The sequence below is a fragment of the Dermacentor andersoni genome, chromosome 11 (assembly GCF_023375885.2).
Source record: "Dermacentor andersoni chromosome 11, qqDerAnde1_hic_scaffold, whole genome shotgun sequence".
Taxonomy (NCBI): Eukaryota; Metazoa; Arthropoda; class Arachnida; order Ixodida; family Ixodidae; genus Dermacentor; species Dermacentor andersoni.
The window spans coordinates 109,542,640-109,554,736 of NC_092824.1; the positions used below are offsets into that span (position 1 = coordinate 109,542,640).

The 12,097-nt window shown below is 46.1% G+C and overlaps 2 protein-coding genes and 1 long non-coding RNA gene across 4 annotated transcripts in view; 1 reads left to right on the forward strand and 2 right to left on the reverse strand.

Moving 5' to 3' along the window:
- LOC126539456 (vitellogenin-6-like) overlaps window positions 1–1,387 on the reverse strand; it is a 39,597-nt gene extending 38,210 nt beyond the window's left edge. Inside the window, exon 1 of the mRNA XM_050186303.3 lies at window positions 1,068–1,387. Coding sequence (XP_050042260.1) covers window positions 1,068–1,110 — 43 coding nt within the window. The 5' untranslated portion in view covers window positions 1,111–1,387. The remainder of the gene's footprint in view (window positions 1–1,067) is intronic.
- Window positions 1–12,097, forward strand: part of LOC140214012 (uncharacterized) — a 185,075-nt gene that overhangs the window by 41,382 nt on the left and 131,596 nt on the right. The window lies entirely within an intron of this gene.
- LOC129386915 (uncharacterized) lies at window positions 7,073–11,198 on the reverse strand. Its single transcript, XM_072285522.1, has 4 exons — window positions 11,193–11,198; window positions 10,082–10,327; window positions 8,283–8,618; window positions 7,073–7,324 (listed from the first exon to the last, which is right to left on the reverse strand). The coding sequence occupies exons 1-4, from the start codon at window positions 11,196–11,198 to the stop codon at window positions 7,073–7,075; spliced, it is 840 nt and encodes a 279-aa protein (XP_072141623.1).

Consider the following 12,097-nt stretch of genomic DNA (forward strand, 5'->3'; position numbering starts at 1 on the left):
TTTCGCACTTTTAATATTTCAGTCGGAGAAGATTTAACATAAAAGGCACGCGTTGTCGAAGTTTTGTTTCACGACATTTGTTCGTGGGCTGTCCTTCTCAAAATTCTGAGGAATAATTTTGTCAAGAATGTAAGACGAGGTATGATCAACTTTAGTGACAAAATGGTGGAACAACATAACCCGCATATACCGGATGTCACATGGCAAGGCGTGGTACAATCGTAAGCATAAATATTTACGAGAATTTTCGCTTACAGGGACACCGGCGCCGGACGGCTGGCACCGGAGCTCCTGCGACACGGGATCCTTAACGCTGTCGCGTTAACACCCTGCATCTGAAGCTAGTTTAAAACTGCATTCGAAGTGTGCTGCGCACAACGAGAGCAATTTTAACACATTTAAGCAAGGGCGGCGTACTGTAGTTTGTCTAGCGAAATTTACCAGGCATCTGTGTGCTGTAATGTGTTAGTGAGAAGCCCATATCTATGCGCGTCTCGCAGGCCTAAGGCGGGGATGTCCTTCGAGTACTTAATACGGCCACAGGCTAACGTTAAAAAAGAAACACTTAACTCAGTCTTGAGCTTCCTATGTGAAACTTCCACAGTGAAGCACAGTTAGCACGATCTCCTTTCTCCTTGTACTCGCTTCCTCCAACAGCTAGGCATCGATCCATCATTTAAATATATTCATCTCTATATATATATCCGCGTCTCGCGCTCACACAGTCCGCAGTGCTTATATCATGTGCACGATTATTTTAATTATCCTTCCCCTACGCGGAGTAACGTAAAGGCGGAGCCGTTCGGGTGACCTCCTAGCCTTTCTACTTAAAACATTGCTGTTTATCATGATTTCGCCGTTGCAGACTCGCTAGTTGAACTACGTAGTGAAGCGAACAGCCAAGGTTCTGACGCTGCGGCACCGCTGTCAACTGTCAGTATATTCCTCCCTTTTTCCCAAAAGCGTCCGAAGTCCCATTAAATTCTACAAGAAAAGCTACGATCTCTGAGCCATTGGAAAATAAAAGAAGGAAGCAAACGCCCCAATCCACTGGGGCTTTCTCCTACCTGAAGTGGCCACAGAAAGAAATAGTATCCATAGAATCTTCATGATGATGACTCAACAGCTAGCATCCATTCCTTTTGGATACACCGTCCGAAGGGTGCTTGTGCAAGCACTCGTGCGTGGCGGTGATCTGTCCAACTCCAGACAATGTCGCTGGATTTAACGAGGGAAAAGGGGAGGGGGAAGCTGCGTGTTATGACGGGCACGGGTTTGGAAGAGAGCAGATAAGTCTCCACATGCCTCTTGAGACACGGGAGACGGGCTGGAGCATCGCGGACGAAGAGGCAAAAGCGCTTCATGTCGACGATCGAGTGGAACTCGCGCGGCCCCTGGCGTTACTCTACGTGCTCTCGGTTCGGATTTCAGTGATTGCAAGACTGCGGTCTTGTTGTGTGTCGCAGCGCAGGCCAGTGATATCAAGTGACCAGGCACTGGAAAGTCGCTGAAACAAATAAAGTGGACAAGGAGGACGAATCGGGCGAGTTGGAGCATGACCCTGATAACAGCGCGTCATGTTATCGTCCTTGATATGATGTGTCGCGTTTCCTTTGCAATACAGTTTCAGCTGAAAAACAGCGCCGGTCTCGTCTATCTATCTCTTTCTGAGTCTTTGTTTACTGCGCGCTGCCATCACGGAAAAAATAAATTTTGGCGTCGTTTTACCTTAAGGTCTGCTTTGGTGTATTGCGGCATTCGAGACAGCCTGCTGCTCACGACGCCCCTTGGTTCGAAGGTCTCAGCAATGATGCGACAAACAACCGGGTGATGGGTCTGCAGTGGCAAGGTATAGATATCGGCGTGACTCCTTGAACTTCGTATAGAAAACCGGGGGTGGCGAGGGGGGCGAGAGGTGCGCAAAGAGACGTTACGAATCGTGCGGAAGCATGCATATCGGACAAATCGTCTGTCGCATTAGTGCTTTTTACAAGAGATAAAGCGACACGCGTTTACCGGCGTCGATTCGGCGCCTGTGAGCGTTTGCTTACGAGTGCGAGTGTAGACACGCTTGCACAGAAATTAAAAAAAAAAAAAAAAACGAAGGATGGTCGTATTAAACGATCTCAGTGGCTATGCCGTTGTGCTGCTGAACGTGAGGTCGTGGGTGCGATTCCTTCCGCGGTGGCCGCATTCCGATGGGGGCGAAACGCTTGAGTGCCATGCTCTGCGCACACGTTAAAGAACACCAGGCAGTCAAAATTAATCTGGAGTATTCGAATACAGGGTCCTCCGTAATAGACTGTGCAGTTTCGGATCATGAGACCTCGCAATTTAATTTTTAACTGGGACAGAAATGGCCTCTCACAGTGCAGACCGCCACATTGCTTGATTGTTTATTCCTCAAATAAATGCTGTTCGCTCGCTGCACAGGTATGGTCAAGAATCCGGGAATTGGTGAGGTAGGGGGGGGGGCGAATTGGATATATGATGCATTTTTCGTACGTGTAACACCGCGCAAACGAAAGGGTGCAGAAGCAAGACAATCTACCACACGGCGCTGACTCTCAAGTTACTTTATAGAATGAAATCCATCACGCTTGTATAAAGGAACCACATGTCCCACAAAAACCAAAAGCAAACAGCGGACATGCATAGGACACAGGGCAAGCTGCAATGATGCAGTAAAAGTTAAAGGTATCAAGATAGATGCAAGCAGTGAACATCAGGAAACCTTGCTGTTGGACAAGTTGGTACGTGATGCTGTGAACAAAAGCAGCGCAAGAAACGAAAGAAGGAAAAGAGACGAATGAAAAAGAGACAGAATAGAGAGATATATAATGAACATTTATTGATCAAATCATTTGGACCACCATGTACGACGATGTTGTCTTCTTTGGCGTCAACACTTGGTTGACCCTTTCTCTTTATGTTTGGTAAACTTAAGGGCAATGTTAATGGTGACGCATAGGCATAACTCAAACTCAGTGGGTTAATTTGGGCGTTTGCAATAAAAAAAAAAAACGTACGCAAGTGATCTGGAAAGTTTCAAGTCTATGTTACGAACAACGCAAAATCTATCCCGCGGCCATAGCAGAACTGTGATCGCAACCAAGATAACATTTAGATAAAAAGCAGCTGGTGGAACATTAGAAATAATGTTACGGTTAAATAAAATGTGTCTGGATGAATCACTGGCCGAGTAAAAATTTCTTAACAACTGATCGAAATCATTATAGGCAGGTAAAATTTTAAGCGAGGCATTCATGTATTGGCAACGATTTAAAGAATGATTTAGCTGTGGCCGCTGAAATTCTTGTTGCAACACAAGTTGTCACAGAAGTTCGATGTCTTTTTAATGCGTTAGCATCCTTTGGGTACTTCACGCACTTTTCGGGGACTATCTATTTATGTTTGTTTGTGTGCTTGTATCTAACCCCTTCCCCGCCTACCTGGGTCATTGGGTAGCCAGTGATCGAATGGCGATCGCATCGGGCTGCTGTGCTGAGGTAACAGGCTTCAAAGCGAAGTATCGGACCAACTTGGGTCACATAGTATGTGGCAATATGAACATAAGTGCCAACTCTTTAGGGAACTTCTTTCACGCCGACATTTTTCACTGTATAGACACGGGACTGGGCAGGTAGCGCTGTTCGCAGGAACTCTTTGACGCCGGCTTGAAAAACCAAGCTGTATGTGCTAATCGGTCTGTGCTGGTCCCTAATGAACCTCTTTGATGCGAACTTTGGTCGCTGGGTATGCGTCACTGAGAATGTCCCGCTCTACTAGGACGAAAAATATATTTTTAATTTATCCGATGCTGAGTGGAAACAAGCCCACGAACCAAGCGTTCCTCAAGGACAGCGACCCGACGCATTAGAAGGCTGCGCCACAATTGCATCGGGTGTTTGCCCTTGGATTAACCTCCCGCCAGAATTCCTCACTCCGTATGTGTATCTGATTGCGCGGCCCAGCGAGGGAACAATTCCCAGCGTTCGAAGGCACCGGTGCGCCGCGCTTCGCATCTCGGAGGCCATGCGCGGACTTCTCGGCAGTGCCTCCAGATGGCACAGCGTGTCCTGAAAGAAGCGCTAGAGGAGAGTCCGGTTACCACATGACGCGTTTCTCAGTGTCAGCACGCTCCGGCGTGCCATACATTTCGGAGGTCACGTGGCAGCTCTCGATGACACCTAGTGTTCATGGGGAAGCGTAATAGAGGAGTCCAGCTGCAGTACATGCCTCAAACAGGGCTCCTTTCAACGGTGGCTATTTGAAGGTATGTCGAGGGTAATGCATTACCCTCGGCAGTCATCGTGATGTGCGTTCAGCCGCAATTTTTCGATTGATTGATTGATTTAATGACTCATTCATTCATTCTTTCCTTCACTCAGTAAATTATGAAAGCCTTTATTTACGATGATGGTCTGTGATCTAAGGAGTGAGAGGGCAACTAGTTAAAGGGATAAGGCCGGCCTTCTTAGAAAAGGCTTACAATAATTATTATTTGTTTTTCATTGTTGGTTTCTGAGACCACGCACACTGTGGTGGATGGCAGCATCAAGTGTATCCGCGAGAACTGTTTTCTGCCGGCATTCTCTCATCATGGAAGCACGGTAACTAACGTGTGGACTACGGGCTAATCTTTGACGCTGCGCCGATTGAAAGTGTTCACCAGATTCCCCCCACTGTGTAAATACGAACACAATAATGCCAGTTTATTACACTTTTTCTTTATTGTCTTTTTTTACAATTTATATAGGAGATGAAGGACAATCTATATTGCGTTTTGGTGAAAGCTTTATTGAGCGCTATCTGTGATTGCCGCCTTTAGGGAAAGCTAGAATCAGTTTGCAGTAGACATGTTCGTTGTCATTATATAACGGACGATCGGAGCGTGCGCAGCCAAGGATTGTTAGTGAGCCGGCGGGTAGCAGTTCGGGTTAGGCATAACGTAAGTCTTCGCGAACTCCAGTGTGTTATTGTATAGGTGGCCATCGGCGCCGAAAAGCTCGTGGTTTCTGTCCAGGTTGTAATCGCCGCACAGGCCGCACAGGTTTCCGCTGTATAACGGAGAAACCTGAAAAAGAATGACATTGGATAACGTTGACTAGTGTCCATCGCCAATCATAGAAAAGGCAGACGCTAGAGTAAAAATTTATCAACGAAGCCAGGCAGTTGTTCCTGTGCTGCAACCCCGATCTACGGAATGAAATTTCGAAAGGTTCTCTTTAGACCGCGTCACGTATTCGCAACATTTATCCTCTACACCACCGCCGCGGTTGCTTAGTGGCTATGGTGTTGGGCTGCTAAGCAAGAGGTCGCGGGATAGAATCCCGACCACGGCGGCCGCAATTTCGATGGGGGCGAAATGCGAAAACACCCGTGTACTTAGATTTAGGTGCATGTTAAGGAACCCCAGTTGGTCTAAATTTCCGGAGTCCCCAACTACGGCGTGCCTCATAATCAGATAGTGGTTTTGACACGTAAAACCCCCGGGATCCGGCTCTCATTATGAGTGAACGTTACCCGGACACCCGCCAATCTCGGAGACCAACCACGGCCTCCGAGATTGCAACGGCGCGATCTTGGAAACCGTGAGCCAACGTACATATGCGGCATACCCGCCACAGTGACTCAGCTCGTATGACGTTCAGCTTTCACGCTCGAGGTCGCACTTTAGATTATCCGTTGTATTCCCAGGTGGCGGTAATAGAAGAATGCTCGCGCAACGTGCTTTATGCGTACAATAATAAATTCCATGTGGTCAAAATGAATTCAGAGCTTCAACTGCGGTGTTTCTCGTCATAGCTTCGGCGCTGCTTTAACACGTTAAACTCCTTCTGCCGCTTCTTATTTGGTGCCTGTTGGTGCATGATGGGAACATCTCGGCCACGTCGGTTCCATCTCCGTATAAGAAAGGACGATTTCTCCCGCACAGTAAGTTTGAGGACGTGGCCGTAGTGGATGCACGGCCAGTTGCTGCGAAAACCATCTTGGGGACATTTTACGCTGTATAAGGCGACGCGATTTTCGGCGCATAACGCAGGAGGTCACGTGTCTAAATGAACATTAGTGCAGGTGATAAAGTACAATAAATTCTACAAACCGAAAACCTCTTCCTTGAGGTATTTCATGCCCGAAATACTGGGTGTTAATATATCCAATGATGTACAACTATGGTTTCGGGGTCCTGTAATATCTAATGATTCTTACAAGCTTGTTTGCAAAAAAATAATGACTCTGCATTTTTAAGGCCCCACGCGGGAAGAGTACTTCGAGAACACCAAGTTTCAGAAGACCAGAACGGTAGAAAACCTTAAATCGAAATAAAACGAAACAGATGCATGACGTATCACGTGAACTGCGCCTCTCCAGGTATACTTGAAGAAGATTAAGGAAAAAAAAAAGTCTCAGATAAAAGTTCACCGACGATTACGATACTCCCTAATGCTAAAGTTGAGCGCTGCTCTATATGTGTTTTCATTTCGCGGTATACAGGCGGACGCGGACAATTTGTCTCGTGCGGAAAGTTGCAAACGGAGCGAATTGGGACGCCATTAATTGCCTCGCTAATCGGGAGATCGCGAGAGGCAGCGCGTAGGGTGACGCGTGACCACGATTCGCAGCAGCCGCCGCCGACAGACCTCCGGTCACGTAGCGCTCGCCGCATGCCATCGGTGAAAAAACTGCACTAAAGACTTTAGACTGCATGGTCCTCTGGCGCCATCTCGCAGCGGTCGTCGCAAGCATTCCGCGGTACTGCGCTGTTCTTCTCACGCAGCGCTCCGCGTTCGCTTTAGTCATTCGCTGTGTGCTCGTTCGCTCGGTTACGACGAGGGACAACGCCGACGCTCGCCGCCGGATCGGGCGCCTGAGGTCCGCACTCTAAAATCACACGGGGAGAATGCCATCGAAGTAACTATACCGCGGTCACTGTTTAGCACTTTCAGTGAATCTAGTAGGAACTTTCCTGATCCGGAAGGTAATTTATGGGTGCCAAAGCATATTTGTGAATCCATTTTTAAATAACACCTTAAATTTGTCAGCACAAAAAAGAAATCTGCGTATTGACCTAGGCCATGAGCAAGTTCCCGTCGAATCCCAAGTGGATGCCGATCGACTCGGAGTCCAGCCTGTACCAATTGGTGTCCTCCTTCTTGATCCTGAAGAGCTCGGTGTCGCGATAGGTGTGGCTGTAGGGATGCTCGGACGTGATGTTTATTTTGTTGCGAGCTACGCGCACCACCAGACCGAGTTCATTGTACGAGGGCATGATATCTATCTTGGTCTTGTCGATGAACACCCTCAGTACCTGCATTCGAGGCTGACGAACAAAAAAGAAGACGGAAACGTGTAATTAAGACACGTTAAAAGAGATTTCGTTGTATTGTGCTGAACCTAATTAGGCTGTTGATGATAGCATTCCGATGTCTTTACGATATGACCCACCAAAGACGCCGCAGGGTAACGCTTGAAAGTGGGATGCTAACCGATGCTTAGAATTGTTTTTTTTTCTTAAATGGCTTGAACTAAACTGGAAAATATTTTCAGACGCATAAAAGAGCGTCGTTCTTCCTTTCTATTGAGCCTGCCGTTTTTTTTTTGCTTTATGAGTTTTCCGCTCTTTGTTTTGGCTCTTGTCATTTTTTTTCGGTCTTTTCTGAGCCTGTCAGTTCTTTTCTTGTTTAGTTCGCACCCTAAACGTCGTTGAAAATGTGAATCTTCTTGTCGGAATGACAGTCGCAGCAATTAAGCGGGTGCTCTGGGAACAACGTCAGCAGCCGAGAGACTTAGACCCGAACATTATATATATATATATATATATATATATATATATATATATATATAATGTGCTTTGTTATTATGTAATACATTCATCTGCTGCTTTTCTGTTCATTTATGTCTTCTCTCCTAAAACCTTTAGTATCGTAAATTTTACATGTTGCCAGTGATGTTGGTATTATTAATTCTAGTCATCGTGCACAGGAGGTCCCATTTCAGTTTCTAAAAAACGGGACCTCCTTCTCTATATACTTCTACTGCAATTACCCCCATTTGCGTTACGAATATATATATATATATATATATATATATATATACTATAGTCCTTGCTAAAGCTCCCGTGTCACCGAAAGTCAGGTGATCTTGCGACTTTCGTTTTATGAACGCAAGTCGACCTGGCGTGGTTTTCCCTAATATTGTTCGTTTGTGCGATTTACAAAGCTCGATTGATTAGCCGCCAATCCCGGCTTGTTTGCACCAAGCCTGGAGATTGCGCGTACGTTGAGGTGTGAGCGTAAAAAAAAAGGCGCTCTCACTGTGCCTGTAGAAACTTGAGAACACGCGGCGTTCGCGTAACCAGTCGTCTTGAAGAGCCCCGGCTCGAGAATCTTGCTGAACGTGGGCACCTCCCAGTGTTCGTGGTGGTGACCGTCCTCGGTTATGACCACCATGTTGGTGTGCGGCTCGTCGTCGGCACCCAGTTGGGGAACTTGTGACACAACGTGAAGCTTGCCGTGGTCGCCCGTGATGTGAGAACCAATGACACCCACGAAGCCGGCTTCCAGGGGCGCTTGTGCGTAGCGTTTGGCGTAGTACGGGTAAAAGCGGTGTAGCAGCTGCGGAGAAAAACAGCGAGAAGTTGCGTTTTTCGTTACGGTTCATTTGCTGGAAAGCCGATTTTGAGTAGATAGATTTACGATGTGAGCTTTTTTTTACTTTTTGAACATACGAGTCACAGCAGTATGGCGTTGAGCGGCGGATGAGCAAACTTTGGGCGCCAGTCTGTCGTCTGTGTGCTTAGATATTCGCGAAAAACAGTATTGCAGCAATTGTGCCCAACTCAAGGAAGCTAGAGGCGCTGGTTGTTCCTGCTCAAAAGCATGTCACAGTATCTATCTTGAAGTAAGTGCGGAACAAATTGCCTTGCCCGAAGCCGCGAGTTCTGGCAGACGGTAGGGGAAAGGCTACTGAATCTGTCGGCGGAGGTTTTGGAAGATGGGATGCCACAAAATTGGGAATAAGAGAATGAAAGACGCTATAATTTATTAGCACACAAAATAAGTATAAAAAAAGGATAGATTACATAAGCCGACAGACAATCAAAGCTTCAAGAGTTTTATATAACAAACAATCTTGCCGCACCGTTTCCCTTCCTTTGAAGGCCTGATAATTTCTTGGCATGAACTACTGATATTATGGGCAGTGAATAATTCGGAACGTGAGGAGAACGGCATTGCTGGCGTCAGCTAACACCCGATTTTACATCTGACGCTTGTAAAGACCATCCGTCCATGCATTCAGAAATGCCGCCCTTCGCAGAGTAAGGACTAAGAGAAAACAGCTGGCTGGCAATACGTTTCGACAGGAGAGGAAGTTGTTTTGTTGCCTCCAAACGTGCCTGACAAGACTACTCGCTCTGTTGTCTTTCTGGCCTTCATTTTTCTATTCCTCATTTTTATAATTTATGAACACGTACGAACTGGCCTAACAACTTTCATTGATGTTATAGTACTGTACAATAATAATAAAAAGCATAATTAGCACCACTCGCTCTCTAATTATGCGATAGCATACTTAAAGAATCTGCTGATTCTGACCTCTCGACAGCTGCGCTCGCATGCGCGCACGTATATTTATCGAAGCAGCGTTTTTATTTCGCATATGTGTATGTTAACTTGAGAACTCAGGCGTGCTAAACACACATTAACTTTTTCGATAGATACCACCAAAATGGCCGAGGTCCGCCTATAATGCTATAAAGAAATGCATGACCGACGGTAGCATCGAACTTCCCACTGCCAGCCCAGCAGCCTCATGCTCCAACTATTAAGCCATGATTTATTTCTACATTGATCGATCTCACGCGTGCATCTCGCGCCAATGCCTTATTATGAAGCATTCGGCGCGTGCGTCACGTGCCGATTCTTGCCATTCTTCACTCGTGACATACAGCGCCTTGAGACGTGGCGTTAGACTGCATTGCCTCCGGGATCGGCTCATATTTTCTGTGAGAAAAACGGGTAAAGTTCGCCTACAATGCTATCGCACTAAAAAAGGAGAGATCTGTCGGGATACATACTGACTTGTAGTTCTTCCACTGTACGTCCGCGGTGAATTTGCCGAGACGGCTGGAGTAGTGGAGCAACTTGTAACAGTAATAGTCAAATTTTAGCCCCTTCTGTTGAGAATCGTGGCATTTCTTGGCAAGCTGGTGGAGGAACCTGCTGCTGAACCTTTCCCTGCCGACTGCCTTTACTGCAGCAGCAGCCACCAGCTGCTGCTGTTCGTCGTCGTCTGTGTGTGTGAACTTGCCGTCAATTGTGATCTGTTACGAGATAGAAGGCCAGACTGAAAGGTTTCTGCAGTCTCTTGAAGTGATGAAGAAATTGGGATTTTATGTGTTGTATGTGTTGGCTAAAAAGCCTTACTAGGACGACAAAGGATTTAACATTTCTGGATTTTTTTTGCTATTCAGCAACGTCAGTGGCACTAAATAAGTTTGGTCTAGTGGTCTATTTAAACATTATTTGCATTTATGTGGCGAAATATTTATTTCTGGCGATGGAAATGAAACCCAGGCGTTATTTTGTTTTTCAACTTTGCGCCTGCGTTCTCGTTCCAAGAATTGGGGTAGTTTTAAAAAGCTCCATGAAATCACAAGTGAACCGGACTTCTTCAGAATGTCACCGTAGCCGTGTTGTGCTTGTAGGATGCAAAACCTTATAATTCATTGTTTTTTATTTGAATCTCGCATAAACTGCGGGCGCATGCCCCTTTGATGTCAGGAATATCGCCTTATTTTTTCTGGTATTAGCCATTGCGTTTTGAAAGCAAGGCCTTCTTAGCTGATTTCACAGGGTTGTGGTGTATCTGGGATCTGGGTATCTTGTAACCACTTCCAGAAAAAAACGGCCGTTTCTCGCCTCCGCAGCGTCTTAGCGAGTCACAAATAATGTCAGTTGCTATACTTATATGCACACGTCGGCACTTTTACAGCCGCTATTTAGTATCCTTACTGGCGAGTAATCCCAGGCGATTCTGGCGCATAATAAATACCTGTTTTCAGCCTGACATGATCCCAACTAATTCTGGTGGTGACGTAGTCCCCGACTGATAGTGTGCACAGTTTCTAAATGACGTGTTGTGTTCAGTCTTCACTTGCGAAGACGACACTACATGCCCTGACTTGCCCTCATGGTCCCACATTAGCACATCTGAAAGTGTTATTAACGAGTCGGACAAACAGACTGAAAACTTCATCTGCACCACATCACAACGAATTTAATAACAAGTTTCTCAACAATGCGTCCCAGGGTCTCTTTACAATATATTCACGCAATCACATTGCACTGGTCATATTCCACAAGACCGGCGAGTAGCTAAATTCATCCCATTTTACAAATCTAGCGAATGCTTCCCACCCTTTAATTACTGACCAATGTGATTCCCCAGCACAATGTGCAAACTAATGGAACACATTATTCATTTGCAAGTCACCAACTATTTCGAAACTCACAGTTTAATATTTAAATACCAATACTGATTTAGAAAGGGTCATTCTTGTGACACACAGCTCGCTGGATTTCTTCCCAATTTGTATTCATGGATTGACGCCAGATTCCAGGTGGACGCCGTGTTCCTAAATTTCTCCAAAGATTTCGATCGTGTTGTGCATTACGTACTCCTTGCTAAATTTCAGGACATAGTATTCGTCCTCACCTTTTAGAGTGGATCACTAATTTCCCAGCATCTAGACTACAGCACAGCTTCGCTAACAACTCTTTCTCAACCATTAGTCCCGTCGCGTCCGGAGCGCCTCAGGGGAGTGTGCATGAGCCGCTACTGTTCCTTGCGTGTATGAATGACTTGCCTAGCTGTGTTTCGTCCCGCACTAGACTTTTAGCCGACGATGGCACACATTATCGTAACACATTTTCTGATAACGATCATGCAACTCTCCAAAGTGATTTAGACTCAATTCACACATGGTGCAAGTTATGGCTAATGGCTCTAAGTATTACTGAGATTAAATTTGTCCTTTACCGCCCGAACCACCCGAGTCTCCACTTCGTATCACATTAGAACGCTGTAGTGT

Bases quoted from the DNA above. Each gene is read 5' to 3' on its own strand.
- LOC129386915 (XM_072285522.1), bottom strand. The intron at 8,619-10,081 runs GTATGTATCCCG...TTTTCTCCGCAG, and splicing joins AGTGGAAGAACTACAAGTCA to CTGCTACACCGCTTTTACCC. The intron at 7,325-8,282 runs GTACGCGCAATC...TTTGTTCGTCAG, and splicing joins TTTTACGCTCACACCTCAAC to CCTCGAATGCAGGTACTGAG.